Below are 20308 nucleotides of genomic sequence, written 5' to 3'. Positions count from 1 at the left end.
ATGGTTGTTCCTTCCTCGACCTCACAGAGCCCCAGCCCTAGTACAGATCCTTATTAACCGTCACTTTTATTTGTCTGACACACCTTGGAGTGATCTTCCATGCCTGTCTTCCTCTCCCACCCAACCTCCAATTCATCAGGAATCCCGCCCACTGTGCCCGCCACATACACCCCGGGCATAGCCCCTTCCCGCCACATCCACTGCTGCTCCCCTGGCCCAAGCCGCTCCCATCTCCTGTCTGACCCGCTGTGACTGCTTTCTAAATGGTCCCCCTGCTCATTTTAACATTTAAGTCGGATCCTGTCATTCCTGTGCTCAAGGCCCTTTAAGGGCTCCTGTTCTCCCAGAGCAAGTCAAGGCCCTCTACCTCTCTCGGACTTGTGCATCCCCTTCCCTTTCTCACTCTGCTCCAGGCACCCGCCTCTGTGTGCTGCTAAGGCGCACACTGGGCACACCCTGCGCCTGGCTTCACTCTGGTGTTTCCTCTGCTGGCAGCTGTTATCTGTCTCCCTCACCTTCCTCAAGTGTTTGCTTCCATCTCCTCTCCTCTTTTCTCCGAGGTGCATGTATCCTGACCACTGGCCCCTGTATGGAATACCACATTCTGTGCCCTGCTCCCCTCCCCAGCACTCCCCACGTTCTCCTGTTCTGCTTTTCTTTTCCTTCCCTCCACAGCTCTTACCACGGTCTAGTACTTCGTTTGTTTTCTGTTGTCCTCCAAAAGAATGTCAACTCCTCAAGAGCAGGAGTCTTTGTCTGTCTTGCTCACAATATATCTCAAGCACCCAGACAGTGCCGGGCACACACTAAAAATATTTAATGAGCGGTGCCTGAGTGGGCAGATCCCCCCAAGTCCCATCCCCAGTCCTTTCCCTCTCCAGCACTGCCTGCTTTCTGAGCCGATCTTTCATCCCAAAACAGTTCCTCTTGTGCCACCCCGTTGCTGAAGAACAGTGAAAACACTTTCGTTTCCTACTAAATAAATCCAGAATGATGGGTGTGTCCTTCCGGGGCCTCTTCTCTCTGCTCCTAACCTGGATTTCAGGCTTATTTCCCACTACTCCTTTCCCCGCTCTGTTCTTCAGCCTTCTTCCCTCTGTGCCTGTGGTCATGCTGTGTCCTTTGTCCGCTGTGCCTTTCTTCCTTCTCCACGTGCACCAGTCCCACCCATCGTTTAGGCTCGGCTCCAATGCCACCTTCCCCATGAAGCCTTTGGTCATCTCCCCACAGCTGGACAGTCTCTTGCCTCTGGCATTTAGGGTATTCTAGTACCGTTTTTTTTTGTGTGTGTGTGTTTTTTTTTTTTTTTGCTATTCATGTATTACCCTCCATTTTTGGACTTTCAGATCTCTGAAGTCAACATCTGTCACATCTGTATTGCCCATTTGAGTACTTTTTGCTCATTTGGTGTAATGTGCCTGAATCAGTGAGTGGGGTAGAACCATTGCCCAGAAGCCTTGATGCTCTAGTGTCTGGTGGCTCTTGCCCTTTACAGCTGGCGGTGGGTTTAGTTCTCAGGCAGCACTGAGCTAATCTATGGGTTGTTACTGTGGACTCATCATCATCATCACCATCATCCCTCCCTATTATAAACCAAATGTCGACTATGTACAGAGCATTGGGCTACCATCTACTGTGCTAGGAGCTGAAACCAGGACCATAAGCCAAGTAAATTTACATGTTTTTATTGGCTTTGCTATTTTAAGTACATATGTAGTAAAGGGACAGTTTTGTTATTATTTTTCATTCATTCATTCATTCGACCAAAGTTTATTCCGTGCCTCCTCTGAGCAGGCACTGTGCTAGGTTCCAGGGAAAGAGATAAACCACTATGAGAGACCTTATATTCTGGTGTGACATGTAGACAGAAAGCAAGTAAACAAATAGAATGTTGCATTTCAGGACCAATGCTATGAAAAGACAGAATATGAAGATGCAGTTATAAGAGAACAAATATTTTAGGGAGTGTCCTAAGGGAGATGGGAATTTAACCTCAGTCCTAAGGGATGAGAAGGAGCCAGCAAAACGAGGGCTTTAGGGAAGAGCTTTCTGGGCAGAGGAACAGTTTGTTCGAAGGCACAGGTAGATCTCAGCTGGTGTGGAAAGAACAGAGGCCTGTGTGGCGGGAGCACAGTGCCAGGGAGACAAAGGCCTAGGATGGCGTTGGAGGGGTGAGTGGGCCAGGATATAGGAGAGGCTCTTGATTTCATGAGAAATGAAAAAGGAAGCCATATGGAGGATTTTAATCAGGGCGATGAATTTGTGTTTCATTAAGATTGCTCTGGCCCTCATGTGGAGGGGAGACTGCCTACAGGGCCAACCTTGGAAGGAGGGAAGTCAGGAGATTCCTATAGTGTTCCACACCAGAGATAATGGAATATGTACTTTTACTTTTTAATTTTTTTTTGTTAATCCTCACCTGAAGATATTTTTTTCCCATTGATTTTTAGAGAGTTAAGGAGTAGAGGGGGTGGGGGAAGAAAGAGAAAGGGAGAGAGAGAGAGAGAGAGAGAGAGAGAGAGAGAGAGAGAGAGAGAAAGGAACATCGATTGCTTGTCTCCCTTGTGTGCCCCCGCCCAGAGATCGAACCTGCAACCCAGGTATATGCCCTTGACTGGGAATTGAACCTGAGACCCTTTGGTCTGTGAGCTAATATTCTATCTGCTGAGCCACACCGGCCAGGGCTGATAATGGAATATTTAAATAAGAATTTCTTCTTTTTTAAAAAACACAACCACATAACATTGTGATCATCACCGTACAGACTGTTTAGAGTAACAGGGAGAAAGTTATTTTAAAATATGTTCATTTCCCAGAAAATGTCCTTGGACGGGAAGATCAGCTGCATCTCTAGTTGGACACCTCTGCCCTTCACTCCCAATACAGGATACCCCTCTTCCTCCCTCACCCTGAATGAGGCCTTTGTTTGTTAGAAACTCTTGCCTCCTCCAGTTATGGAGAGAGGCTTCTGGTATCAGGGCCTTGGTGCAGGAAATGCAAACACCCAGGGCGGGTGCTGTCACATCTGAGGACTGGCTCACACACAGGAGGTTCTAGAGACACAGGGAAGGAGGCTGATGGGAAGAGGGAGGGATGGAGCCTGGGGGAGAAGTCAGTTTACTCCTGGACATTGAGGCCATGTAGCACTTCTGGAGGCTAGCTCAGCTGCCTTCACCAGTCTTTCACTTTCTAACCTAGAATCCATGTCACAGATAATAAATATCTTCATAATAAAAATGAGAAGAGTCAGAATTGTGCTAAGGTGCTAGAGGCAATGACCTTTAAATTCGAGGCACTTAGAACTTAAAATGATTAAGTGACTTCAAGACTCAGAAAGTTTCCAGATGGCTGTATGACCAGTAAGAACAGTCGGAATAACTACATCTTTTTACCGAAGGCTGCAGAGCATTTTATTAGTCCTTGTCTTGCTTGGCTTTCGCTCATATTCCCACTTTCCGTTCAAAAGCTAAGATGCAGGGAGGCTAGGAGGCTTGCTCTGGGCCTGCACCAGCGTCTCCTAGCTGCAGGCCAGAGGTCGTGTCCAGCAGACAGTACCCCTCAGGTAGATGGCTAAAGTTGGCCCAGAGACTCATAAGTGCTGTTAGCTGATGAACTCCTGGGTAAACCAAGCAGAGAAGCCAGAGAAGAATTTACTGGACTGGTTTTGAGTTCTTTGGGAGGGTTTGGTAATTAACAGTATCCTGACCCCTGTGATTGGAAGAGAATTCTCTGACAAGGAGGCGGTGGGAGAAGGTCACTGGTAACTTAATTCCTGGGCTTCCTGCTTTGAGGGCAGGCCAAAGGCATTGTCCAGGAGGCCGCTTGGACAATGATGGTGATACCAGATGCTGGTGTGGTAGGTGCTGCTTTTTAAGCCTTTTCATAGCTGTGTGATTGTCATTCCGTCACCAGAGTGGATGCTATTTGTTATCCTTTATAACACGGCGTCCACCCACTTTGGTAGCCTCATCTTATGCCAGTCTCTTCCTGAGCCACTGAATTCTGGTCAGTCACATGGGCCTCTTTTCTGCTCCCTGGCCAAGTCATGTTTCTCTCCCTGCCTCGGGGAGTTTGCTCATGCTGTTCCACTGCCTGGAATACTTCCCTGTCTTCCTTCTCCCCGTCTTCATTCCAACGTTAGTCTTTCTTTCCTTTGGAGCTCAACTTGCTTAGGTCAGTTTCTCAGGGAAGCCCTACCTGACCCTCAGATTAGTTAGCTTTCCTTCTAACACCCTCTAGTAGCAGCTGGAACTTGCTTGTCACTGTTCTTTATAGAAGTTGTAATTACATGGTTATATATGTTGTTTACATCTGTCCTCCCTTCACTAGACTTTCAAAATCCATGTGGAGCCAGGACTGTAGCCGTTTTCTGGCTTGTCTAGCATAGTACCTGCTATGTAGTCAGCACTAGACAAATGTTCATTGGTTGAATGAGTGAGTGAGTTTCTGTTTTATAACTAGGAAAACAGGCATGAAGAGAAGATGACTCAGCCTAGGTCACACTGTGAGCCCATAAAGAAACCCCAGGGTCCCTGACATGGAGTCCAGTGAGCTCCATGCTCTTCCCCCTTTTCCCACTACCACTCTGGGGCCTGGGTCCTCTGCCACAATCTCTTATCTTTCCCTTATACCTAGAGATGTAAACCTCCCTCAACTGGAGTGAAGTGCTCAGGTTCCCTACAGAAAGGGTATGCTGGAATACACCTTGGAAACTTCAGACACAGGCCTGGGAAACTCTGAGCTGATGAACCTGACCTTGCTTTGGTCATGGATTTTCTGTATGATATTGAGCAGTCAAATCTCTTTTCAGTTTATTTACTTACTTACTTTTTATTTATTTTTATTCCTCACTCTAGAACATGTTTCGATTGATTTTAGAGAGAGAGGAAAGGAGGGGCGGGGGAGAGAGAGACATTGATGTGAGAGAGAAACATTAATCTGTTTCCTCCTGTGAGCACCCCAACTGGGGATCGAACACACAACCTAGGTATGTGCCCTGACTGGGATTCAAACCTGCCACCTTTTGGTGTACAGAATGATGGTCCTACCAATGGAGCCATCCAACCAGGGCTAGGCTTAGTTTATTCTCCTGCAAAATGGAAATGAGATTCTCTTCTACAACGACAGAGCTGTTGGAGAGAGAGAATGAAATTTATGTCTTTAAAGTAAGTAATGTTCTGTAATGAAAATAGACCAATTTTTTTTCTTAAAAAATAACAATGGGTGATTAAGAACAACACATTAATGTCAAATTCTGGTCAGATGAACAGGAAGTTACTTGTTTTCATCAAACAGGGCAGGGTTCCAGTGTGGCAGGGAAAGGAGAAACCTATTTTCATATTTAGAAACAAAAGGAAAATTACTTAAAGTAAGTTTTGACAAACTTGAGTCCACACAGAAAATTGTTCCTACCAGAGTATTTTCTTCCTTTTTTAAAAAAAATTGTTTAAAGTATTACATATGTCTCCTTCCACCCCCCTCCCATTGACTCCCTCCCTACTCCCACCCCCAAGGGCATGCCTCCACCACCCCAGTGCCTGTGTCCATTGGTTATGCTAATATGCATGCATACAAGTCCTTTGGTTGATCTCTAACCCCCCCCCCCCCCCCCCTGCCTTCTCTCTGAGGTTGGACGGTCTGTTCAGTGCTACCTTGTCTCTGGATCTATTTTTGTTCATCAAATTATGTTGTTCATTATATCCCACATATAAGTGAGATCATGTGATATTTTCTTTCTCTGACTGGCTTATTTCGCTTAGCATAATGCTCTCCAGGTCCATCCATGCTGTTGCAAATGGTAAAAGTTTCTTCTTTTTTATAGCGGCATAGTATTCCATTGTGTAGATGGACCAGTTTTTTAATCCACTCATCTGCTGATGGGCACTTAGGCTGTTTCCAAATCTTAGCTATGGTAAATTGTGCTGCTATGAACATAGGGGTGCATATATCCTATCTGATTGGTGTTTCTCGTTTCTTGGGATATAGTCCTAGAAGTGGGATTACTGGATCAAATGGGATCTCCATTTTTTTGTTGTTGAGGAAACTCCATACTGTTCTCCACAGTGGCTGCACCAGTCTGCATTCCCACCAGCAGTGCACGAGGGTTCCTTTTTCTCCACATCCTCGCCAGCACTTGTCATTTGTTGATTTGTTGATGATAGCCATTCTGACAGGTGTGAGATGGTACCTCATTGTTGTTTTGATTTGCATCTCTCGGATGATTAGTGACTGAGCATGTTTTCATATGTCTCTTGGTCTTCCAGTAGGTTCTCTTTCAAAAAGTGTCTACTTAGGTCCTTTGCCCATTTTTTGATTGGATTGTTTATCTTTCTTTTGTTAAGTTGTATGAGTTCCCTGTAAATTTTGGAGATTAAACGCTGATCTGAAATAGCATTGGCAAATATGTTCTCCCATGCAGTGGGCTTTGTTGTTGTTTTGTTGATGGTTTCTTTTGCCGTGCAGATGCTTTTTATTTTGATGTAGTCCCATTTGTTTATTTTCTCCTTAGTTTCAATTGCTCTAGGAGCTGTATTGGTAAAGATATTGCTACGACATATGTTGATATTTTGCTGCCTATGGAGTCTTTTAAGATTTTTATGGTTTCCCATCTTACATTTAAGTCCTTTAGCCATTTTGAATTTGTTTTTGTGTATGGTGTAAGTTGGTGACCTGGTTTCATTTTTTTGCATATATCTGACCAAATTTCCCAGCACCATTTATTGAAGAGATGGTCTTGACTCCATTGTATGCTCTTGCCTCCTTTGTTAAATATTAATTGAGCATAATGGCTTGGGCCTATTTCTGGGTTATCTGTTCCGTTCTATTGGTCTTTATGTCTGTTCTTGTGCCGGTACCAGGCAGTTTTGAGAACTGTGGCTTTGTAATATAGCTTGATATCTGGTATTGTGATCCCTCCAACTTTGTTCTTCTTTCTCAGGATGGCTGTGGCTATTCGGGGTCTTTTTTTCTGAGTATTTTCTTTCTTTTTTTTTTTTTAAATATATTTTATTGATTTTTTACAGAGAGGAAGGGAGAGAGATAGAGAGTTAGAAACATCGATCAGTTGCCTTCTGCACACCCACTGGGGATGTGCCCGCAACCAAGGTACATGCTCTTGACTGGAATTGAACCTGGGACCCTTCAGTCCGCAGGCCGACGCTCTATCCACTGAGCCAAACTGGTTTCGGCTGAGTATTTTCTTTCTAAAAACACGTCTTTGTCAGAAAGAGTTGTAAAAGTTTGGTGTTCTAGGAGGATTTGACTGAAAGGGGCCCAGAGGTTTGAAAGAGAATTGCTATTGCCAAGTGCTCAACTCTGGGCAGCATCTTCACTTTGTTAAAACACAGCAAAATGGGACACCCCTCTCCCCCCCCCCCCCCCCCCCCCCGCCCCGCCAAATTACCCTTGATTCATTTTCTCCTCTGCATTTTATTTCTTAACTCCTCTTTATTTTCTTGTCATTTCAGCGGGTCTTGGAAAATGATGAAAATGTAGAAGAAGGAAATGAAGAAGAGGATTTAGAAGAGGATATTCCTAAGCGAAAGAACAGGACCAGAGGACGGGTAAGCCGGGATGCCAGGAGGGATGAGAGAGATCAGGGAGGCGAAGTCTCTAACTTCAATGTCCCACTGCAACTAGAGAGACCACATCCATGGGCTTCCTTGCAGAATTCCCGGAGAAGAAAACACCAGAGGGCTCTGATCCCGGGTGATAGCCTGCAAGAGTTTAGAGCTGGCAAGAGGGAGAAGAGGCAGAGGGTGCCCTGAGGGGAGGGGGATGCTGAGGTTCTGGGGGAGGTTGGGGGTGGGAACAGAGGGAGGGTGGAGAATAAGGAAAATGTGACAGTTGTCCCTGTTTCTTGCCCCTAAAAGAAGGCTGAAAGTTTCCTGCCCCTGGGGCTGCCCCAGAATGACAGGGTCAGGACACCTACTTTGGGGTGTGTTTCATTAGGCAGAGAGTAGGCCCACAGCTGATGGTTCCCAAGCAGGTATGACCTGGGCTTTGGAGGCTGGTGGAATGTGGCAAGAAAACACCAGAAACCTGGCGAATGGCAGAGGGGAATTCTGTGGTGGAAGGAATCCTATCTAATAAAGAGGAAATATGCAAAATGACCATCACACCACCACAAAGATAGCGGCGCCCATAGCTACAAGATGGCGGCGCCCAGTCCCCTCAGCCCTGCTGGAGTCCCCCAGTCCTTTTAGCCCCGCCAGGGGGATGGCAGGCGCGCAGTGCGGCCGGACCTGCCCTCAGCCCCCAGCCACACAGGGCCGGCCCAAGGCGCAGGCAAGCCTCGGATGGCGGCTTCTCAGCCACCTAGGGCCGCCCGAGGCTCAGGTAACCAGGGCTGGCCGAAGCTTGGACTGCCAGCAGTGGCAGCAGCAGAGGTGTGATGGTGGCGTCGCCTTCCTCTGATCGCCGGGTCACCTCCCGCCCCTGAGGGCTCCCAGACTGTGAGAGGGGGCAGGCCGGGCTGAGGGACCCCCCCCTCCAGTGCATGAATTTTCATGTACTGGGCCTCTAGTTAAAATATAAGAATGGCTCTGGAGGTGGAGGGAACCAAACCAGGGTGGTGGTCTCAGTATTCAGGTTGGTCCTCCAGAGTGCTCATGTTCAAGACCCAAGGGGCTTTTTGTGGTCAACTTCATGGGTCTGCAAGGGCATCTGACAGTAACCAGGTGCAGAGGACCTTGGTGTAAACTGCAGCTCTTCGTCTGGAGAATGAACTCTTAGTCCTGTCTGGCTCCTTCAGGCTCTAGGCAGGACCCTATGTTTTTCATGGACAAGAGGCCCTCCTGGGTGCACCGTGGGTTTTGATCTAGAGCAAAGTATGGCATATCTCTCTGTGGTTCCCGTGCCTTAGTATACAGCAGAACCACCAGCAAAGCCTTTCAGAATGCAGGTCCCCAGGACCCAACCCCAGAAGTTCTGCTTTGGGAGGTGTGGGGCGGGGCCTGGGAAGCTATATCATAACGATATGTCACTGGTACAAGGGCTCCATCTCTGCCCACACTGAGCTGAATTGCTCCAACCTGTTGACAGAAGCCGGACTTTCTGAGTCTGGGGAGGGCAGCCCTTAGATGCTGCATACCTTATATAGTTGGCATCCCCGCTTCAGCTATGATCCCCTTCTGACAGTCTTGTTATATCTGTTCTTTTCTTTCACTTTTTCTTGGTTTGCATGTTTTATTTTATTTAAAAAATATTCGAGGATATTTTTCCCTCATTGCTTTTTAGAGAGAGGGAAAGGAGTGAGGGAGAGGGAGAGAGAAAGGGAGAAACATCAATGTGAGAGAGACATCTATTGGGCTGGGAAGTGAACTGGCATTCCAGGTATGTGCCCCTGACTGGGAATTGAACCCTCGACCCTTTGGTCTGTGGGCTGACACTCTAACCACTGAGCACACCCGTCCAGGGCTAGCATGTTCTATTTTTTTTATGTGTGAAATATTTGAAAGCAATTCCTAGACATTTTGTCATTTAACCTGTGTATACCTCAGTGTATATCTCTAACATATCACTATCATACTCAACAAAAAGAATAATTATTCTAATATTTACTATCCAGTCTCTGATTATTTTTCTCTGCTACACCCTCCCACACACATGCATTTTTTCTCCATGCCATTTATTTGTGGGAGAAGTTGGATGGTTGGTCTTGAGGAATTTCTCACATTCTAGAGTTGGCAGACTGATACTATTTAAAGTGTTCCTCTGTCCTCTTTATTTCCTGAAAACTGGTGGTTTGATTAGAGACTTGATTAGATTCAGGATATTTATGTGAATAAATCTTTTTTGGTGGGGCAAGAGTCTTTCCCAGGTGTGATGTATGCATCTTACTGCATCACATCAGGAGGCACATGCTGTCTAGGTGCTCTGCTTCTGGTGGGGCTAAGATTGATAGGGGGATTTGGGTGTTGTCAGCCCGATCTCTTTCTATACGCTCCCCATTGAGTTTTCACCTAATGGTTTTAGCAGCCACTGATGAACGTGCCTCGACCCATGAGTTCATTGGAGGTTGCAAAATAATGAATATCGGATTCTATCATTGAAGGAGGCTTTAGAACGTAGAATTTCTGGGCTTTTTGTGAACTTCAAGAGCTGTGTGTCACCTCCAAGCCTGCTCCCTTCCCTTCCCTCAGCCCAAACCAAACTTAGGCGTGTTGATTGTGGAAGGAGAGTGGTCTTCACATCTTCTCCATTCCCAACCTAAACATCAGTGATTGAACTCGCAGTCATTTAATATGAGTAGGGGGTCTTGGTAGGAACATTAGCGGTAGTAGCAGCAACCATTTTTACTTACTGTACTTACTGTATACCAGGCACTGTGATGGGCTAGTTACAGTATGAGCTGACACATGGAGAGTGATGACTGAGCACTTCATACTTCATCTATTGCACTGGCCACTGTGGCTGTGAGCACTTACAATTTTGCTGGTTCAAACTGAAATGTGCTGCAAGTGTAAAATACACACCAGATTTCGAAGATATAGTACCAAAAGAATGCAGAACATCTTCATATTTTTATATTACATAGTGAAATGATAATATTTTGGCTATATTAGGTTAAGTAAAATGCATTACTAAAATTAATTGCACCTATTTATCTTTTTACTTAAAAAAAAGTAAGATGTGTCTCCTTGAAAACTTAAGATGACATGTGTGGCTTGCATTGTATTTCTATTGGCCAGCACTGCTTCTTCCATTCCATAAGTTGGTATTATTATTTCCAGAGAGGTTAAGTAACTTGCTCAAGGTCATCCAACTAGTAAGGAACATACTCTGGTTTTTCCACTGGGTCACGTGTGGCCCAGTCCCTAGCATGTGGCCAGTGACCACTTTTTTGAATGAACGATTGAATGATGGGAAAAGAAAGAACAGTCATATTTCAGCTTGTGGGAGCTGAGAGAAGGTCTGGGGCTGGATGAGGCCTAGACCAGCTCCGGGCCCACCTCATGATGGCCAAGGGGCAGTTGAATGGCTCTACATTGTACAGTGACGTTGTGGACCTGTCACCCGTGGTGGGAACCATGGGAGGACCCAGATGAGTGTAGGCGGGCCTGTCTGGGCTGGAATAAGTGTAAGAAGCTGCACAATTAAGTCATCCGTTCCAGTGGTGTGTTCAAGCTGCTGTTGGCTCCTGGAGAACAGTCACACACATTTCTGTTGCCAGGACTGAAAGGCAGTTTAAGGCCATGCATCTCGGCATCAGTATCACCTGGGAGATTGTTAGAAATGCAGGACCCCACACTTCACCCTAGATGGACTGGATGACAATCTGTCCTTTACTAAGACCCCCAGGTGCTTTGTGTGCTCATTGAGGAAGCCAGGCCTAAGGTAGTGTTTACAAGAACAGCCTCTGTCTTGTTTGAACCACGAGTTCAAATCCCAGCTCCACCACTTACTAGACATTGGTTGAATTATGTAACTTCTGTGACCTTGACCAAATTATATATGAACTCTGAGCTTCAGTTTCTTCATCATTAAAATACACAGCCAATTTTGAGTGCTTACTAAAGGCTAGATATTATTAGGAGGGTACACGCAAAGGGAGCAACAACTCTCAGAATTCTGACAATGGAGATTCCCTGAAGGGTGAGAAAAATTCGGACCCAACAATTAATGATTGTGTTTGTGGTAACTTTAGTCCAAGAAATCTAAGCTCTATAAAATTCATAAAATTCTTGGGAATCATCCATGTATTATCAAGAAGTAGATCAGTCAATCAGTAAGGATTTATTGATGCATTGTGGTGTAGTTCAGTGCTTCTCAAACTTTAATGTGCATACAAAGCACATGGTGATCTTATTAAGCTGCAAATTATGATGCAGTTGGTCTTGGAGGTGGGGACTCAGATCATGCCTGTTCTACAAGCTCCAGGCTGATGTCAGTGCTGCTGGTCTGAGGACCACACTTTAAATAGCAGTGAGATAGAGCAGTGGTTCTCAAATTTTTTTTTTTGCGGGGGGGTGGGGGTGGGTGGGGGCGGTGGGGGTGGGTGGGTTCATCAGAAACGCTTAACTTAAAAATAACGGAGGGACCCCCCAAAAGCTATTGTTATGGTAGATTATAACTAGTGCTACTTATCAAAAGAGAAAAAGTGTTAAATCTAAGTATTCACAAGCACACAGTGATGACTTCCTTATGTCCTATGGCCTCTAAAACTCCACTGTGCACTTGTGAGGGAATGAGAGTGAAAAATTTCAAAGACATTTAGTACTATTACAAAATATTTTTGACATTGAAGACCCCCTGAAAGGGTGTCAGGGACCCCCAGGGTTTCTTGAGATACTATTTGAAAACAACTGGTACAGAGGAACTAGCTCTCTGAGTCTGTCCCAGTCGAGGGCCTTTTACTTGTAGGAAATTTAACAGCGTAAGCAAAATGGGAAGTATTTGAAAAGCTGCTGGGACATTGCTCCAACTTTGAGCAATCTTTGAAGATTCAAACCTCAGGAAGGGCAGGAGCGTGGCAGGGATTCGGGATTGGGAAAGAGTAAAGCATCCTGGACCCTTCTGGCCTCTACTTCTTCACTCTTCTCTCGCACAACTGCCTTTTCTGTTTCTTTGTGCACATGACCCCATGGCTCCTGAACTGGTAGATCCCTAGGTCAGCTGGCCTGTACTAACCAACTGTTCCCCAATTCCAAATTCTTTGGAACTGGAATCTGATTTGTCCAGCTTTGGTCAGGTGTCCACTCCTGAGCCAGCCAATCAGCTGTGGCCAGGCAGAGCAGCGCCATGTGGTGCAGTCATGGCTGCCATGGCCTGCCAGTGTGTCAATGAGACATGGGGTGGAGTGGGTGGGCACTTCTCAGAGAGGGAGAACTGGTTTCTTTTGGGTAATCAGCTTCGAAGTTTTCTGTAGCAGTCTGGAAACCTTGGTCCTGTTTCTTCCACTCGTTCAATGACTATGGACAAGTTGTGAACCCTCCCTGGACCTGTTTTATCAAGCGCCAAATGGGAATAATAGTATTTGCTCTAATTCATCGGTTATTGTAGGAATTATATGGGAAAGAGCTTCAGATGCCATAGTGCTAAGTGTTGGGGATACATAATAAAGTATGAGATGATCTTTGCTCTCAAGCATGTTGGAATTAAATTGAGGAGAAAATACCAACAGCCATGATACAATTCAAAAGCACAAGCTTTTGACTGTGCACTAACCAAATGCAGTGAGAGTTCAGAGGAAAGAGAGAGATCAACTTGGGCAGGGAGGGGAAAATAATTTGTTGAGCACTTCCTGTAGACGTAGCACTATCTGTGGTTTCGCACACCCTTAGTTCTTTTTCAACAACCCTGCAGTAGAGATGTTGCTATGCCCATTTTACAGTTAAGAAAGGTAAAGCTTAGAGAAGTAACTTGTCCAAAGACACATGGCTGGTATTTAAACCTGTGTCTGACATGAAAGCTGATGTTTTTACTCATCAATGTGGCAAGAAGAAGATTCTTGGAGGAGTGGAATGTTAGCAGGGCCAAAGCAGGGGTCAGATGGGGATGGGCAGAGAGGCTGGTCCAAGACAGGGATCATTAAAAATAAAGGCATGAGCTTGAGGTGAACCTAGGGGCATTGGCATCAGGTCACCATTGGATGTCAGTGGGTTTTAGATGGCAATGAATGAATGACCATGGGTTTCTGTCCTTCACTCCTTTTTTTTTTTTTTTAAATAATATGTTTTTATTGATTTCAGAGAGATGAAGGGAGAGGGAAAGAGGGATAGAAACATCAATGATGAGAATTACTGATCAGCTGCCTCCTGCAGGTCCCCTATTGGCTATTGAGCTTCAAAGCCAGGCACGTACCCTGATAGGGAATTGAACCATGACCTCCTGGTTCATGGGTCGATGCTCAACCACTGAGCAACACCGGCCAGGCCCTTCACTCCTTTTGTCTAATTGGTCTAGGAGTCATACAGGGTGGATTGGGTAGGGCGATGCAGAGGTAGAACCCCAGCGTGTGGGTTCTTTGAGCAGTGCAGAGGTCAGTTGATGAGTTCCTGGATTAAAATGTGGACTGGAAGGGAAATGCAAAGCCTAAGATGACCCTTGAAGGAAGGAACAATAGCACTTGGATATAGAGGATAAAAGAGAAGAACCAAAGATGACTGACATACTGATCCACCCACTGACTGATTCATTTCTTCAGCAAATGTTTATTAAGTGCTTCTTGAATGGCTGGCCCCATGCCAGGTTCCAGGGACAGTTGTGGCCGAAAGAGACATGTGCTCCACCCTCATATGGGGGTGACAAGAAAATCACGTACACCAACACACGTGTGATATGATGTCACAGTGTAAGTGTGGGATAAAACAGGAAGCAAGGTCGGAGAAAGAGAACAATGGAGAGGGTACGAGTGGACATACGTTGATCAGGGAGCCCAGCTGGGGTAGCTCAGTGGTTGAGCGTCGACCTATGAACCAGGGGGTCATGGTTCGATTATGGGTCAGGGCACATGCCTGGGTTGCGGGCTCAATCCCTAATGTGGGGCGTGCAGGAGGCAGCCAATCCATGATTCTCTCATTATTGATATTTCTATTTCTCTCTCAAATCAATAAAAATATATTTTTAAAAAAGTTGATCAGGGAGGGCTTCTTTGAGGAGGTGGCATTTGAATAACACGAGTAGGATTCTGAGCTTGAGATATTCTGGGAGACTAGAGAGCTACTGCCAGGAAGAATCCCTGGCTTGTGCCCTCAGTGTTCTATAGCTATGACCCTCCCCCTCCCCCCTTTGCAGTTGAGGAAACTGAGGTACAGGGAGAGGGTGGGAGCCTGTAGTTACCTGGCTGGTCAGCCCTGCAGAGTGAAATGAAACCCTGGCTCTCAGCTGGGCCCTCCCCTTCCCCTCTGAGCCTCCAGTTCCACAAAGCTCCTCCTGTCCCTGCCGGTATTTTTAGTCTCTAAGAGCCCCTTCCCTGGGACTGCTGCCGCCTCGTCATTCTGCCTGACTTGCTTTCACTTGCTCCCAGGCGACTGTGACAGGGCTGAGGGCTGCACACGTCAAGCTCTCCCTGGCTTCACTGAGGGGGTGTAGGGGGGGGCAAGGGCAGCTGAGGGTCACCACCCTCCATGTCATGGGCAGGCAGGGAAGCCTGTCAGTGCCTCATGGTGACTGCCAGTGCGCCTCACAGCTCCCTCTTTGGGTCAACTCTGAGTAATGAGGGCGAGGGGAGGGGGCTGCTGGCTGTCATGTGTATAGGGGTGAGGGGCTGGGAGGCTAAGGGAGGGAAAGAGCAGTGGAAGGGAGGGAAGAGGGGGGTGGGATTTTTGTAATTGGTGGTGGGGAGACAAGCTGAGGAGGTGGTAGCTTGCCAGGTGGTGTTGATTGTGAAGTGTTTGTGGGGGTTAGGTGGGTGAGAGAGGGAGAGAGAGAGGGTGGGGGGAGGGAGAGGGAGGGAGAGGGTGGAGGGAGGGAGGGAGGAAGGGAGGGAGGGAGAGGGGGAGAGAGAGAGAGAGAGAGAGAGAGAGAGAGAGAGAGAGAGAGAGAGAGAGAGAGAGAGAGAGAGAGAAAGAGAACGTGAGCATGCATACACAAGCAACCATCTCAGGCCTTTTGACCCTGAAGTCCCCGGGGCTACTTTTCCAGGCCAGGCCCCTGGGACTTCCCCATCTTCCCTGCATTCCAGGTTGCTGCCATTTTACTTCTCATCTGCTGTGCCTTTCTCTCTGTCCCCAAAGACCCAGCACGCCCTTTCCTGGGTTGGTACTGCTCCTCATTACCAGAGAATGACCCTGAGGAGGCTAGGGTGCTACACACGTGACCAGTGTGGGACTTCCAAAGTTTTAAAAATAAACCTTGCTGCATTCTTGCAGCTACTGTCCCGGGCCGCAGAGCTGCCTGCTCCTCTCTAGCTGGTCTCTTCTAGCCTCGAGGTAGAGCTCAGCCCACCCCCTGCCCAGGCTGTGCCAACCCTTTCTGGAGGTGCACACGGGTGCTGGTATCAGTGGTCCAGCTTCAGGAGGCCGTGAGCAGATAAGGGTTCTGTCACTGGCTGGAGGCTCACGGCAGACCGCACAGAGAGGCCTCAGCCGAAGCCCGCCCCTTTGGAGTTGGCTGAGCTGGGGGAGGGGAGCTCCTCACATCCCCCGGGCTCATGCCCTGTGCCCTGGTGCCAGGCCTGGCTGGCTCTTGAGAGACTTGAGTGGGGGAGTGTGAACAAAGGGGCTTGGCCTGATAACTGTAATTACGCTACTTGCTCCAACACGCCCATCATCTGGTCAGCTGACGGGAGCCAGTTGGCATCTCCATTTGGTAGCAACAAAGCTGCAAGGCTCAGGAGTTGGAGGAAGAGGCCCCACTAGCAGCAGGAGAGTATGGCCATTTGGTCAGTAGAGGCTTTGCAGCGAGACTGTCTGAGTTAATTTCCTGGCTCTGCACTTAGTAGCTGAGTGACCTTACCCAAGCTACGTACCCTCTCCAGTTGCCTCAGTCTTCTGATCTGTTAAGTGGAGCCCGTAGTAGTGTCTCCCTCTGGGATCTGTGAGTAGCTGAGCGATTTGGGGTAAGTTACCTCACTTCCCTGGGTCTTAGTTTCCTGGCCTGTAAAATGGGGTTGGGATGGGCACAGATGTGATGGAAGAGGAAGGAGGAGGTGCAGGTGAAGCACTCGGGGCCTCACAGAGTACATGCTCAGGACCTGTGGTGATGATCAGAATAACAAGCAACGTGAAACCCCAATGTCTCCCCAGGCCCGTGGCTCTGCAGGCGGCAGGAGGAGGCATGACCCCGCCTCTCAGGAAGACCACGACAAACCTTACGTCTGTGACAGTAAGTACAGGCGACGCCGCCTTCCTTCTCCTGCCCCTGCCCTTACCCCTGTCCCCACCATTCCTGTGCTTCCCTGCCTGGCAGCCCCCAGCCCCAGGCTTGCTGGCTCCTCCTCTGGGGCCCGCACCCCAGCTCCCATGCCTGCACCTCCCCTCAGTCACCACCTCCTCTCTGCCCTCATGTTTCTGCATGAGGAGAGCACGTGGGAGGCCTTGGGTGCTGTGTTCCTCTCTCTGGCAGTCCCCTTCCTTGTAGCTTTTCTCTGTCTCTGTGTCTGTCACTCTGTCTCCTTAAGATCCCCTATTTCTTTCTCTACTTCAGAGAATTACAAACAAAAGCATAACTCAGAATCCTCCAACAAAAGTACTTGGTTCCTGTGGCTTTTCATTTGTTTCCCTTTCCTTTTCTTTTTCTCTTCCTCCTGTCCTACATAGGGCAAGTTACCACTTCTTTACTTAGTTAATAAATGGGCCTCCATCCATCTCCAGCCTTTCTTGCCTGATTCAGAAACATCTTTTGGACAAGCGGCTGCCTGGCTCCTGGGTTTGGGGTCTGCAGGCAGAGCTGGGGAGGACCGAGGGAGAGAGTGCCGGGAGCAGTGGTGGTGGGTGGACCAGGGACTGGGGTCAGTGGTATAGGCTTTGCTGTCAGCTGGAGAGCTTTTGTCTTTCTCACCAGCCAGAGCATTGGGTGGTGGGTTTAAAGTCCCTGCCCTAGTTATCTTCTCACTGTATCAAGCACCATCTGCTCACTCCATGGCCAGGGCAGCCCTCAAAACCGCATTCCCTGACCATCTTCCCTTCCCATCTTCTCCTCTCTCTGAGGATGCAGAGCTCTGCCATGGGCACAATGTGCTGTGGTGAGAATGGCAGCAAAATGGCTGAGGCAGGGCCCTGATGCAGTGATCCCTTCTGTTGTCCCATCCTGGTACAGTGGTCCCTTCCGGTGTTCCATCCTGGTGCAGGGGTCCCTTCCGGTGTCCCCTCCTGGTGCAGTGGTCCCTTCCGGTGTCCCGTCCTGTTGCAGTGGTCCCTTCCGGTGTCCCGTCCTGTTGCAGTGGTCCCTTCCGGTGTCCCGTCCTGGTGCAGGGGTCCCTTCCGGTGTCCCGTCCTGGTGCAGGGGTCCCTTCCGGTGTCCCGTCCTGGTGCAGGGGTCCCTTCCGGTGTCCCGTCCTGGTGCAGGGGTCCCTTCCGGTGTCCCGTCCTGGTGCAGGGGTCCCTTCCGGTGTCCCGTCCTGGTGCAGTGGGCCCTTCCGGTGTCCCGTCCTGGTGCAGTGGTCCCTTCCGGGTGTCCCGTCCTGGTGCAGTGGTCCCTTCCGGGTGTCCCGTCCTGGTGCAGTGGTTCCTTCCGGTGTTCCGTCCTGGTGCAGTGATCCCTTCCGGTGTTCCGTCCATCTCGTCAGTGTTTGCAGTCTCTGTGAGAGTAGGGGGAGAACTTGGGAAGATGGGGCTTAGTGGGTACTTCGGAGGTGGTGCCATTTTCCTCCTTTTTCACTATACTCTTGATTTCAAAAAGTTCTTCTGTGGCCAGTGAGGTGACAGCTGGTTGGAGAACATTTTGCTAGAAGACCTCAAACTCCATGATCCTTACTTGGCTTATTATTATTTTTTAATTTATCTTTATTGTTGAAAGTATTACAGATGCCCCCGCTCCACCTCAGGTCCGCCCCATCCCACCCCACCCCCAGGCCTGCACCGCACTATGGGTCTGTGTCCATGGGTTACACATATATGTATATAAGTTCTTCGGTTAATCCACTTGGCTTCTTAACACACTGTGCAGATGACATTCATGACACAACTGCAGGTAACATCTCTGTCCCAAAGCAATTCCATTTTAGGATGAGGAGAGAGCAGGGCCTGGGGCCTGATCCTTCTTGCCATACCAGGAGGTGCCTGCTTTGGCCTGGGTCTTGCTTCCTAAATGGGGTTCATCAAAGCCCAAGCTGGCCCTGGGGAGGTCCTCAGGCCCCCACCAAATGGGCTTCCCGACTGTGTCAGCAAGTTGCCAACAAGAGTGCCAGCAGCTGCTTTGGAACTGGGGCTTTGCCTCGCTGTTCCTCTTTTAAAAACTTTATTTTTATTATGTGATTTTTGTGCCACATAGATAGTGGAATTACTTTTTGCTCTATCGCTACACCTTTCATCGGGTTCTCAGCCAATGATAGGCCCCTATATTCCCAGACACACCACGTGTCCTTCACCCACCTCTCAGCCCCTCTCCCCACTCCTTTGCCATCTGCCTCCACAAAGCGCCCTTTGTGGTGTCCCTCTCTTGCCTGGCCCCCTCTTTCTGCACAAAGTGCTTGCATCACACCCTCTCCCCCATCTCCGGTGGCTTTGTTTAGGGCTTGTGATGCCATTTGCTTTTCCTGTTCCCCTCCCCACAGGGTCTTTTCCTCCTCCTGTTTATGCTGTGGAACTTGGAGGCCTGATTACCGGCCTGATGTGGGCTTTCTGGAAGTCTCCCTGTCGGACTTCTTGGCTCTGCCTGCACAGGCTCTGCCTCCCTTTCCTCTCTCGGGGGAGCAAGGTCCACCCTGGATTGCCCTTCTCTTTCTGGCTCTCTTAGGAAATTGTGTGGCAGCTCAGTGATTAATAGACTTTATTTTTATCTGGTGCCCTTCAGACATGTGATCCTTTGGGATAGAAATGACCTTTGGAGAGGTCATGAGGCCCACTCTGCACCCCAGTACTCAGCAAGGAATGCTTTTAATAATCTCTAATGCATCCTAAGTAGAGAGGTGTCTGGTCGCCTCCTTGAATGTCCCCAGGGATGGTGTTACCATAAGCTGACCTTTCTTCCATGCTTCGAATAGTGCTTGGAATGATTGTTTCTCCCTAACAGGAACGGAAATGTTTCTCTTCTATAGGCTCCCTTTCTTTCGTGCATCTTTCCCCATCAAACAGGTACGTTGAGATTTTGTCTGTTCTGGAGGTGCTCTTAACCTCCCCTTGTATCCTCAGTTTACCTGGGGTACGTCCCCTAACCTCTGCGACAGCCTGCTCTGAATTCCCTTCCAGCACTCCCAGGGGAAGTAGCACCAAGGCTGTTTGGCTGAAAAAGTAACACACACGTTTCCTTGTTTATCTTACACATCACTTCTTAACGCCGCCCACATCTCTAGGGTGTGGAAGTATCTGACCGCCCCATTGCACTGTGTGCCGTGACTTCCCACACGGTCAGAGGTAGCTAATGCCTCTCTATGTGTGTGCTCTTTTCGACTGATGCGTTTGATTATTTCTTTGTCCATAAATCACTTTGCATTGGGCCCTATTGAGTCTCAATAAAGACATATAATAATATGTGACTTCAATATATAGGATTCAATAAAGGCAATTTTAAAGACATTGCCCAATAGTTAAATTTTATTCTCCACGGATTCCTGATTGCTACCATTTTTGTATCATCTGTGGTTTGATTTGCATAATCCCCACTCCATCTTTCAAGTTATTTTTGAAAATATTAGGCCACCTGGACCCCACCACCTCCTTCCGGGTTTATGTGGAGTAGCAATAATTTCAGATGTGATTGTATTTAA

The 20308-nt window shown here is 48.1% G+C and overlaps 1 protein-coding gene across 3 annotated transcripts in view; it reads left to right on the top strand.

Annotated features, from left to right (window-relative positions):
- The window catches only part of DPF3 (double PHD fingers 3), a gene marked incomplete at its 5' end in the record, with an annotated part of 250104 nt that overhangs the window by 142369 nt on the left and 87427 nt on the right, over positions 1-20308 (top strand). For all 3 annotated transcript variants that reach the window (XR_013813379.1, XM_079767944.1, XM_079767945.1), the window contains 2 exons: positions 7467-7562; positions 16689-16767. Coding sequence is in view for 2 of the 3 variants with exons in the window: in XM_079767944.1 (XP_079624070.1) it covers positions 7467-7562; positions 16689-16767 (175 nt within the window). The remainder of the gene's footprint in view (positions 1-7466; positions 7563-16688; positions 16768-20308) is intronic.

This window comes from Cnephaeus nilssonii (assembly GCF_951640355.1).
Source record: "Cnephaeus nilssonii genome assembly, chromosome: 4".
Classification (NCBI taxonomy): Eukaryota; Metazoa; Chordata; class Mammalia; order Chiroptera; family Vespertilionidae; genus Cnephaeus; species Cnephaeus nilssonii.
Note: the sequence above shows the minus strand (reverse complement) of the source record. Positions and strands in the feature narration are given on the sequence as shown.